General features: G+C 53.7%; 1 protein-coding gene across 1 annotated transcript in view; it reads right to left on the minus strand.

The window, feature by feature from the left end:
* The window catches only part of LOC137362550 (autism susceptibility gene 2 protein homolog), a 33,748-nt gene extending 28,170 nt beyond the window's left edge, over positions 1-5,578 (minus strand). The window contains exon 1 of the mRNA XM_068026938.1: positions 3,768-5,578. Within this exon, the coding sequence (XP_067883039.1) occupies positions 3,768-4,034 (267 nt within the window). The 5' untranslated portion in view covers positions 4,035-5,578. The remainder of the gene's footprint in view (positions 1-3,767) is intronic.
* Between the last annotated feature and the right edge of the window lie 6,777 nt (positions 5,579-12,355).

Below are 12,355 nucleotides of genomic sequence, written 5' to 3' on the forward strand. Positions count from 1 at the left end.
CATTACACCTGAGGGAATACGCCAAGGTGTGACAGCCTATGTTTAATACAGGCAAGTGCGGAGTGACTCATTTTTGCTCCGAAGAATGAGGAAAGGTGATGCAAATGAAATGGCACAATTTCAAATCGTCACTCCATTGCTTTAGCCGCAGGAAGCTGCGACACGATGAATCCATGAGGCTGGTAATTCGAAACCCTCACGCGTGCCTTTGCCCACCTCCAGACCTGACGAGGCCAACGCGCCCACCTTCCCCCCCCCCCACCCCGCCGCCACAGTTGGCCACGCACCTTCCTTCCCGCAAAACTCCCGCTGCCCCGTCTCCCAACTCTCGGCAAGTCCCGCTCAACCGCCATCGCGCTCCCTGACCAGCGCTGGCTCCCGGTCCGGCCATTTGAAACATCCCTCAAATGGCCCTCCGTAACCTCCTCCGGCCCGACGGCCATCCGAGATCTCGGCATTCCTCCCAACTCCAGCCCTCTTGCACATCCTCCAATTTTAATCACTCTCCTCATTCGCACCACGCCTCACCGCACGGCCAGAATTTGTTGCCCGTCCCCAATTGCCCTGGAAAACATGCCAGTCGAGCGGGGCTGCTTTGTCCTGGATGGTGTCGAGCTTCCTGAGTGTTGTTGGAGCTGCACCCATCCAGGCAAGTGGAGAGTATTCCATCACACTCCTGACTTGTGCCTTGTAGGTGGTGGACAGGCGTTGGAGAGGGGTGCGGTGGGGTGTATAGTTTCAGGATAAAGGGGTCGGCCAGAAGGAGAAATTTCACTGAGGGTTGTGAAACTTCAAAACTCTCGACCCCAGAGTTTATTCAAGACCGGGATCAAAGAGGACTTTTTAAAGAAGGAATCAAAGGATGAGGATAGGGTAGAAAAGGGGAGCTGCTGTCAAAGACGGGCCATGATCTGATCGAATAGCAGAGCAGGTTCGACAGGCCGCATGGCCTACTCCTGGTTATGTTGCTTGCAGTGCTCATGCCTTCCCGCTCGGCTGTCGCGAACGGAATGGGCGAAGTGGCAAACAGTTCAGTCCGGAGAGGCGTGAGGTAATGCATTCGGGGAAGGCTAACAAGGCAAGGGAATACACAGTAAATGGTAGGAGTTTAACAAGTGTAGAGGAACAGGGGGAAACCTTGGAGTGAATGTTCACAGATCCCTGGGTGGTTAAGGCAGCACACGGGAGACTTTCCTTTATTGGCCGAGGTATAGGATACAAGAGTGGGGAGGTTATGCCGGAAGTGTATAAAACACCAGTTAGACCGCAGCTAGAGTACCACATACAGTTCTGGTTGCCACATTACAGGAAGGATGTGATCGCACTAGAGAGGAGATTTACAAGAGGTGCTGCCTGGACTGAAGAATTGTAGCTCTGAGGAAAGATTGGACGGGCTGGGGTTGTTTTCTTTGGAACAGAGGAGGCTGAGGGGAGATTTAATTGAGGCTCATTAAACTGTGAGGGGCCCGGATGGAGTGGATAAGAAGGACTTATTCCCTCCAGAGAGGTTAATAACCGGGGGAGGAGAGGTTTAAAGTAATAGTTAGAAGGATTAGAGGGGAGTTGAGTAATTTTTTTCACCCGGAGGGTAGTGGGGGTTCTGGAACTCACTGTCTGAAAAAGGGTGGGCAGGGCAGAAACCCTCATCGCAGTGAAAAAAAGAAACACCTGGATTTGCACTTGAGGTTATGTCACCTATAGGGCTACGGACCAAGAACTGGAAGGTGGGATCAGGCTAGTTCACTCTTTAACAACCAGGATGAACACAATGGGCCAAAAGGGCCTCCTTCGGTCCCGCAAATCTTCCTCCGTTTAAACTGAGTAGCGGGTCCCCAGGTGCTTTAGAGAGGAGTAAATCAGGCAGAATTTGACAAGCAGCCGCAGGAGATGCTAGGGTTAGTGACCAAAAGCAGGTCCCAGCGTCGTTGGCTGGAAAGCACTTTGGGACGCCTTGCCTCAGCTCTGCTGCTGAAATCCCTCACCTGTGCCTTTGGTGCCTCTGGCACAGAGGCAGATGATCGGCTGTGACCGGTTTGAATGGCAAAGGAGGCTCGACGGGCCGACTCCTGCTTCTAGCTCCCATCACCCCGCGAAGCGTCTGGGGATGTTACGCGTGTCGCACAGACGCAAGTTATCGTTGTCGGAGGCAGGCACGTCGACCAAAGAGTCGGAAGATCACGGGTTCGAGCACCACCACCCCCCCGCTCCCCTCTCCTCCCCTCCCCCCAACTCCAGGCCGACACTTCCGGTTGCTGTCTGAGGGGCAGCGCCGAGGGTGCACTGTGCCACTCGAGGTACCGTCGTTTGGCCGAGACGTGAATCCGAGGGCTCCGCCTGCCGTCTCGGCTCGGAGCAACAGCGTGGGAGATCTCCCCAGCGCCCTGAGACCAATATTTACCCCTCTGCCTCGCACCTTAGACAGGCCATTATTGCAGATTGCGAAAGCTGCTATGCAAATACTCTTTCAACACCAGTTTTCAGAACTCACGACTGCTGAATCATTTCTTTGTGTGTTGTCAGCCTTTTAAAATACTGTGTTTCCCCCTCCCCAATGAGGGGGAAACCCCCTTTCCCCCCCCCAACCTCTACAATTTCCCCATAGTTTCACTACCTCCCCCCCCTAAAAATCAGGTTCAGAGGTGTGCATGTATTGTATGTTATTACAATACAGGACAAGGGATTGTCAGTCCGGCAGACAGAGAGAGGGAGAGGAAGAGGGAGGGGGAGGACTGAGCAAGAGAAACCGCGCTAAATGGGCACACTGCTTCAAACAGACGGTGGCTCTCACACATTGCGCAGGGCAGGATTAACTCTTGGTTTTCAGCACACATCGCGACCCACCGAATGATTCACACAGAACTGAGACATTCGCAGGAGGAACAGGGAGGTGGGTACCTCTGAGCCGAGCCGCGGGCCCCTCTTAAACTTGGGTTAAAACTGCTGGAACAGCGAAACTGACGAACCTGCAACCTGTTTGCAAATGTTTTGAAATCCCTTAATGCTCGAGGAGGTTCCGCCACCGCAATACAAAAGCCAAGAAATCAACTACAAGTAGAAAGAAGAATCGATAGGAAAGGGGTTTCCAGCACAGAAACAGGCCATTCGGCCCTTCAGCTCTGTGCTGGTGTTTCTACCCCACACGAGCCTCTCTCCATCACCCCCCCCCCCAATATCTTTCTATTCCTTTCTCCCTCATGTGCTTATCCAGCTTCCCCTCCCTTAAATACATTAATACAATTCACCTCAACCACTCCCTGTGGGAGCGAGTTCCACATTCTCCCCACTCTCTGGGAGAAGACATTTCTCCTGAATCCCACCCCCCCCCCCAAAGTGGAAAACTCTCTACGTCTACCCCATTCCCTCGTCTTCGAGGCCTCGATTAGGTCACCCTCGCAGCCTTCTCCCTTCTGGAGCCTGCTCAAATCTTTCCTGATAGGCAAGAGGGAGATTAAACCGGATAGCACACTTGTAAATCTTTCCTTGCACACCTCCATCACCTTATGGAACACTTGGGGATCTTCCTTCTCTCCCTTAATCATGCTCTAAATTATCAGCACAAAAGAAAACAAACACCATTTTTGCTTTTCTTTAAAAAAAAAAGGAAACAGAAGTCAGCAAGAAGACAGATCATTTCCAGGAAACTGTTGGTGCCAAGCAAAGAGAAGAGGCCCATTATCAATAGTAATAGCTCGGTGGGGAAGCAGCCTCTCTCTTTATTATATCCCCCCACCCCACCCCCCTTTCTAAACCTGTCGGAAACTGCTTACCTCCAAGGCCTCCAGAGACATGAAGCTCGTAATGGCAAATCCATCAATGATGTCCTCCTCGCAGGACGTGGATTCTCGCCTCCTGCGCCTGGGAGGCCTAGGCCTCGAAGAGCCTGGGCCCTCCACCGCCTCTCGGTCCGACCCAGAGGAAGGGGAATAGGGCCTGGAGTCCCTGCCCCCAGTCCCAGCCATCTTCCTCTCTCGGTCCCTCTGGGACCGGGATCTCCTGCTCTGGCGGTAACCACTTGCCCTGGGTGGGCCATCCATCCTTTTTTTTTTGTTGTTCTCTTGTTGTTGTTTTAAAAAATAGAAAAAGGCAATTCTCAGTTCGGATATAAATATTAAAAGTTCTTGTTTTTTTTTTAAACTCTCTTTCCTCTAAGAGAGTGCAACCTCCCCTCCCTACTATTCCACTCTTGCTAAAGTCTTGCAGTCATGGAGGACAAAATGCAACTTGAGGTTTTCTTCTTTTAACAGACTTATTGCAATTTCACCCAGAAGAATAACAAACCCCTCCCCCCCCCACCCCCCAATCCAAAGGTTAAAAAAAAAGGTTCAGGTAAGGGGACCTGAAGAAGCACCATGAAAATTATAGGATCTCCTCAGACACAATTCCATGCGTGGGTTACACGAGCCTCCTGGAGTTTATATCCTCGAAGGACTTGTTCCTTTTTGTTTTCTCCCCCAAAAAATTTCCAGCAAGTAAATCCTCAGATCGACTTCCTTCCTTCCTTCCTGGAGGAACCGTGAATCTGGACGATATTGCACCTTTAGACAGCTGTGTGAAACGTCCTGTCGATCAAAAATCGCTTCTTTGGGATGCTGACATATATATATATATATATATATTTATAAATATATATAATAAAATAAACACAAAAACAATCCGGCCTTTTCTTCTCTCAGCTGCTCTCCTAATAATTTAGGGAGGTGTTGGGAGGGAGGGGATTAAACAAAAAAAAAAGCAGAGGAGTGAGACTCAAATCCTGATAGGCAAATCAGCAACAACAACAACAACAACAAAAAAGAGGGGAGAGGTGGAAATTTGACAAGTAGGTTGGAAAAGAACTTGGTTTTCTTCTTGTGTGTCTGTGTGTTTTACTTCTTGTTTTCTTCCCCCCACCCCCCAAAAAAAAAATAATAAAAAGTTGTCGCTTCTTCCAAAAGTCGGTAATAATTCCGCCAAAGGGAGATAATAAAACCAGAGGGAAAAAAATATGAGAGATGAGGGTGAAGTTGTTGGTGGAGGGAAGCACAAGGTTGTTTGTGGGAATAAATATCCGCCGACAGAAATTGACCATCCGCTTTGCAGGGGGGGGGGGGGGAGGAGGAGGGCGGCCGGCGCCTTTAAGAGGGCGATGGAAGCGTGCGTGTCTCCCCCCCCCTCTTCGACACAACCAGCGGGACCTGGCTTCCCCCTCGGGCTGCTCGTTCGCCTGGCTGCTCCCTCCGCCGCCTCATTCGCCCCGGTGGCCCAACTCCTCGGCCCGCTCTTCCGCCGTCCATGTTGTCGTCGTCGCCGCCTCCGCCGCCATTACCAACATGGCGGCCGAGGATCTCTCTCTCGGCGTCTTGTGTGTGTTTGTGCTTTTATATCGGATTAAAATCACTCCCCCGCCTCTCCTCCTCGAACAATAACACTCCCCACACCGCCTCCCTCCCCCACACCGCGATCGGACAAGTCTCCGGTGCAAGAGGGCGACGCCGCCTTTTGTTCCGTTTTCCGATCCCGACCGACCGACCGTCCCTCCCGCTCCGCCTTTTTTTTTTTGCCCCCCTTTTTTTTTTGGCCTCCCGTTCGAGCGCCGCTCCTCCTCGTCGTCAGCGTGCGTGTCCCCGCTACCACCGACGCGATGACGTATGCCCTCTCCCTCCCTCCCTCCCTCCCCGCTCGGCCTATCGGGGAGCGACGTGAGGGGTGGCGCGCCGTGACGACGCGACCGCCCTCCCACTCCTCACCAATCCCCACCACCGGGCGGGCGCGCGCGCTCCCGTTCCCGGTGACGCGCGGACGTCACCACCAGCGGGCGCGCACGGCGATGCTGCGGGGGGAGGGCAGGGGATGGGGGGGGTGGAGACGCGCTGACGTCATCACGACTTCAGCCCCCCCCCCCTCCCCCCTCTCTTTTTTTCCCCCCACTGCGTCCGCACGTCCTTGGGTTGACTGTCCGGTGGCGTGACGTTGTTAGACCACGCCCTCCCACCACAGAGGGGAGGGAGGGAGGGGGCCGGGGTGAGACGCGCTAACGTCACCAAACGACCAACCCCCCCCCCCCCCCCCCCCCATATTTTCCCCGCCTCCCCCAACCAAAAACCAACCAAGCTCCTTTCGATTGGTCGGTGCGGAAAAGGGGGCGGGGCGCTGAGCGGTCGCTGTCGTCATCAACAGACCCCACCCCCCCATCGCCCCGCCTCCCCCAGCGCGAGCTCCCTCCGTCATTTCAAATCGATGCAAACGTTCGATGACGGTTTTTTTAACCGCCGCCCCTCCCCCACCCCCCCCAGCCGCACGAGACTCCCGAAGGTGGCCAACTTGGCCAGGGCGCCATTTTACTTGACATCTTCCATGTCTTCATCAATCCACTGGGAGGAGGGGGGAGGGAGTGCAAAATAGGAACATTCTAACCACCGTCGCCACTTTCCAAGCCAAGCGAATGACGAATGGCAGGGTGGGCAGAGTTAACTTTTCGCCCGCGAGGGAGCAGTTTGTTTCTCCGCTGCCATCCCCAGGTAGGGCGGCACCGAACCTTCGACGCAAAGTTGGCATGACGCACGGTTCAGAGATGTCTCCCCCCTGCACAACACCATTGCTGGAAGGGTTGCACATCATTTTACCCAAACCATCGGCGCTCCTCGGCATAACACAAGGTTGACAGACCACCCTCCCCCGGCGCCATGCCCTGCAGTAGAAGGGTTGCCCGTCACTTCCCCAAACCATAGGCGTAGGTTTGGCATGTCCCAAGGTGAGACGCTCAGACCCACAAGCAATGTGGTTGACTCTTAAATGCCCCCCCTGAGTTCGCCACCGCCTTCTCAAGGGCCAATTAGGGATGGGCATTAAATGCTGGCCGTGCCGGTGATGCCCACATCCCACAAATGAATTGAACAAAAGACCCAAGATTTGAAGGCACCCCTCCCCGCGACAGAAATGCCTCCAATAACCCACCCAACCACTTGGTGCAAGTGGGCCAGCTCTTTCCAAGAGAAGTCTTTCCCCATATCTTTGCAAACTTAAACCTTAAATCTGTGCCCTCTGGTTGTGGGCACTGCAGCCATTGAAAATCCGTCCGCGTAGCCTAAGTACTTCACCCCCCCCCCCTCCCCCGGAGCAATTCTGGTAAACCTCCTCTGCACCCTCTCCTCGGACCACCAGTGCGGTCCATGAGGAGGAGACTTCTTAAATGGTCAATGCGTTCCTGGCACATTTTTTTGGGCATCGGGCTTGGCACAGACGCGTCTTGCCATGTGCCAATGGAGTGAAGTTTCTGCTCCGTTCGTACAATTTTTGAATGGTCCAGAACAGATGGAGGCCAATCGGCCCATTGTGCTTTTTCATGATGCTAGCCCAATAATGCGGCTCCCCTGCCTTTTCCCAATAGCTCAACAACAACAACTTAAATAATAAAACGTCCCAAGCCCCACAAAGGGAGGGTTACAAAATAAAATATGACGCCGAGCCACAGTAGGAGATATGAGGTCAGATGTCCAAAAGTTTGGTCAAAGAGGAAAGTTTCGACAAGTGTCTTAAAGGAAGAAAACGAGGCAGCGAGGTGGAGAGGTTTAGGGAGGGAATCCCGGAGCTTGGCGCCCAGGCAACTGAAGGCACAGCCGCCAACGGTGGAGCGATGGGAATCGGGGGATACCCAAGAGGCCGGAATTGCCGGAGCGCAGAGATCTTGGAGGATTGTAGGGGGCTGGAGGAGGTTACAGAGATAGGGAGGGGTGGAGGGGCTGGCGGAGGTTACAGTGATAGGGAGGGTTGTAGGGGCTGGAGGAGGTTACAGTGATAGGGAGGGGTGTAGGGGCTGGAGGAGGGTACAGAGATAGGGAGGGTTGTAGGGGCTGGAGGAGGTTACAGTGATAGGGAGGGTTGTAGGGGCTGGAGGAGGTTACAGAGATAGGGAGGGTTGTAGGGGCTGGAGGAGGTTACAGTCATAGGGAGGGGTGTCGGGGCTGGAGGAGGTTACAGAGATAGGGAGGGTTGTAGGGCTGGAGGAGGTTACAGAGATAGGGAGGGGTTTAGGGGCTGGAGGAGGTTACAGTGATAGGGAGGGGCGTAGGGGCTGGAGGAGGTTACAGTGATAGGGAGGGGTGTAGGGGCTGGAGGAGGTTACAGAGATAGGGAGGGTTGTAGGGCTGGAGGAGGTTACAGAGATAGGGAGGGGTGTAGGGGCTGGAGGAGGTTACAGAGATAGGGAGGGTTGTAGGGGCTGGAGGAGGTTACAGTGATAGGGAGGGGTGTAGGGGCTGGAGGAGGTTACAGAGATAGGGAGGGTTGTAGGGGCTGGAGGAGGTTACAGAGATAGGGAGGGTTGTAGGGGTTGGAGGAGGTTACAGTGATAGGGAGGGGGTCTGGAGGAGGTTACAGAGATAGGGAGGGTTGTAGGGGCTGGAGGAGGTTACAGTGATAGGGAGGGGTGTAGGGGCTGGAGGAGGTTACAGTGATAGGGAGGGGTGTAGGGGCTGGAGGAGGTTACAGAGATAGGGAGGGTTGTAGGGGCTGGAGGAGGTTACAGAGATAAGGAGGGTTGTAGGGGCTGGAGGAGGTTACAGTGATAGGGAGGGTTGTAGGGGCTGGACATGACATGACAATATGAAAGGCACAATTCAACATGGTGGCTCCTCATCAGAGCCCTTTCCTATCCTGAGTGGTGTGAAACAGGGCTGTGTTCTCGCACCCACACTTTTTGGGATTTTCTTCTCCCTGCTGCTTTCACATGCGTTCAAATCCTCTGAAGAAGGAATTTTCCTCCACACAAGATCAGGGGGCAGGTTGTTCAACCTTGCCCGTCTAAGAGCGAAGTCCAAAGTACGGAAAGTCCTCATCAGGGAACTCCTCTTTGCTGACGATGCTGCTTTAACATCTCACACTGAAGAATGCCTGCAGAGTCTCATCGACAGGTTTGCGTCTGCCTGCAATGAATTTGGCCTAACCATCAGCCTCAAGAAAACGAACATCATGGGGCAGGATGTCAGAAATGCTCCATCCATCAATATTGGCGACCACGCTCTGGAAGTGGTTCAAGAGTTCACCTACCTAGGCTCAACTATCACCAGTAACCTGTCTCTAGATGCAGAAATCAACAAGCGCATGGGTAAGGCTTCCACTGCTATGTCCAGACTGGCCAAGAGAGTGTGGGAAAATGGCGCACTGACACGGAACACAAAAGTCCGAGTGTATCAGGCCTGTGTCCTCAGTACCTTGCTCTACGGCAGCGAGGCCTGGACAACGTATGCCAGCCAAGAGCGACGTCTCAATTCATTCCATCTTCGCTGCCTTCGGAGAATACTTGGCATCAGGTGGCAGGACTATATCTCCAACACAGAAGTCCTTGAAGCGGCCAACACCCCCAGCTTATACACACTACTGAGTCAGCGGCGCTTGAGATGGCTTGGCCATGTGAGCCGCATGGAAGATGGCAGGATCCCCAAAGACACATTGTACAGCGAGCTCGCCACTGGTATCAGACCCACCGGCCGTCCATGTCTCCGTTATAAAGACGTCTGCAAACGCGACATGAAATCGTGTGACATTGATCACAAGTCGTGGGAGTCAGTTGCCAGCATTCGCCAGAGCTGGCGGGCAGCCATAAAGACAGGGCTAAATTGTGGCGAGTCGAAGAGACTTAGTAGTTGGCAGGAAAAAAGACAGAGGCGCAAGGGGAGAGCCAACTGTGCAACAGCCCCGACAAACAAATTTCTCTGCAGCACCTGTGGAAGAGCCTGTCACTCCAGAATTGGCCTTTATAGCCACTCCAGGCGCTGCTTCACAAACCACTGACCACCTCCAGGCGCGTATCCATTGTCTCTCGAGATAAGGAGGCCCAAAAAGAAAAGAGGGGCTGGAGGAGGTTACAGTGATAGGGAGGGTTGTAGGGGCTGGAGGAGGTTACAGAGATAGGGAGGGTTGTAGGGGCTGGAGGAGGTTGCAGTGATAGGGAGGGGTGTAGGGGCTGGAGGAGGTTACAGAGATAGGGAGGGGTGTAGGGGCTGGAGGAGGTTACAGAGATAGGGAGGATTGTAGGGAGTGGAGGAGGTTACAGTGATATGGACGGGTGGAGGGGCTGGAGGAGGTTACAGAGATAGGGAGGATTGTAGGGGCTGGAGGAGGTTACAGAGATCGGGAGGGTTGCAGGGGCTTGAGGAGGTTACAGAGATAGGGAGGGTTGCAGGGGCTGGAGGAGGTTGCAGAGATAGGGAGGGTTATAGGGGCTGGAGGAGGTTACAGAGATAGGGAGGGTTGTAGCGACTGGAGGAGGTTACAGAGATAGGGAGGGTTGTAGGGGCTGGCGGAGGTTACAGAGATAGGGAGGGTTGTAGGGGCTGGAGGAGGTTACGGAAAGAGGGAGGGTCGTTAGGGTTGGAGTAGGTTACAGAGATAGGGAGGGTTGTAGCGACTGGAGGAGGTTACAGAGATAGGGAGGGTTGTAGGGGCTGGAGGAGGTTACAGAGATCGGGAGGGTTGTAGGGACTGGAGGAGGTTACAGATATCGGGAGGGTTGCAGGGGCTGGAGGAGGTTACAGAGATCGGGAGGGTTGTAGGGACTGGAGGAGGTTACAGATATCGGGAGGGTTGTAGGGACTGGAGGAGGTTACAAATATCGGGAGGGTTGCAGGGGCTGGATGAGGTTACAGAGATAGGGAGGGTTGTAGCAACTGGAGGAGGTTACAGAGATAGGGAGGGTTGTAGCGACTGGAGGAGGTTACAGAGATCGGGAGGGTTGTAGGGACTGGAGGAGGTTACAGATATCGGGAGGGTTGCAGGGGCTGGAGGAGGTTACAGAGATAGGGAGGGTTGTAGCAACTGGAGGAGGTTACAGAGATAGGGAGGGTTGTAGGGGTTGGAGTAGGTTACAGAGATAGGGAGGGTTGCAGCGACTGGAGGAGGTTACAGAGATAGGGAGGGTTGTAGCGACTGGAGGAGGTTACAGATATCGGGAGGGTTGCAGGGGCTGGAGGAGGTTACAGAGATAGGGAGGGTTGTAGGGGCTGGAGGAGGTTACAGTGACAGGGAGGGGTGTAGGGGGCTGGAGGAGGTTGCCGAGATAGGGAGGGTTATAGGGTCTGAAGGAGGTTACAGAGATAGGGAAGGTCGTCGGGGCTGGAGGAGGTTACAGAAATAGGACACGGGCGGGCAGCGGGAGTTTTGGGATGAGCTGAAGTTTACGGAGGGTGGAATGTGGGAGAGCAGCCGGCAGTGCTTCGGAATGGTCAGGTCTCGCGGGGAACGAAGGCACGGATGAGGGTCTCGGCAGCCGATGAGCTGAGTCGGGCGATGTTACGGAGGCGGAACGAGGAGGCCTTAGTAATGGCGTGGATATGTGGTCGGAAGCCTATCTCCGGGACGAACGTGCCACCAAGCCCTGCAGATTTTTCCCTTTCCAGAATTTACCCGATTTCCCCCTTTCAGGCAGCGCATTCCAGATCACAACAACTCCCTGCGTAAATTTTTTTTTTTCCTCCTGCCGCCTCTGCTTCTTTTGCCAAAGGCTGTAAATCTGTGTCCCTCTGGTTACCGACCCTCCTGCCACTGCAAACCGTTTCTCCTTATTCACTGGATCCAAACCTTTCACGATTTGGAACGCCTCGATTAAATCTCCTCTTAACCTGCTCTGGGGAGAACTGCCCCAGCCTCTCCAGTCTTTCCACATGAACTGAAGTCCCCCTCATCCCTGGTACCATTCTAGTAAATCGCCTCCGCACCCTCTCATCACCCTCAGCCTCGACATTCTTCCCAAAGTGTGGTGCCCGGAATTGGCCGCACCGCTCCAGTTGGGGAGCGACCCAGTTGCCTTGGTGCACGGGGCACAATTTCAAAGTTTGCGGATGATACGAATCCCAGAAGTGTTGTGAACTGTAGGGGGAGGGGGTGGGGGTGGAGAGTGTCGAACTGCAAAAAAGACATTGACAAGTTGGTGGAATGGGCAGACAGGTGGCAGATGAAGTTCGAAGCGGAGACACATTTTAGTAGGAAGAACATGGAGAGACAACATAATATAGAGGGTACAATTCTAAATGGGGGTGCAGGAGTAGAGGGACCTGGGTGTATATGTGCATAAGTCATTGAAGGTGGCAGGGCAGGTTGAGAGAGCAGTTAATAGAGCATACAGTATCTTGGACTTTATTAATAGGGGTATAGAGTACAAGAGCAAGGAAGTTATGTTGAACTTGTATAAGACACTAGTTCGGCCTCAGCTGGAGTATTGCGTCCAGTTCTGGGCACCGCACTTTATGAAAGACGTGAGGGCATTGGAGAGATTACAGAAAAGATTCATGAGAATGGTTCCAGGGATGAGGAACTGCAGTTACGAAGATAGATTGGAGAAGTTGGGACTGTTTTCCTTGGAGAAGGGAAGGCTGAGAGGTGA

This window comes from Heterodontus francisci, unplaced genomic scaffold, assembly GCF_036365525.1.
Source record: "Heterodontus francisci isolate sHetFra1 unplaced genomic scaffold, sHetFra1.hap1 HAP1_SCAFFOLD_545, whole genome shotgun sequence".
NCBI classification, from domain to species: domain Eukaryota; kingdom Metazoa; phylum Chordata; class Chondrichthyes; order Heterodontiformes; family Heterodontidae; genus Heterodontus; species Heterodontus francisci.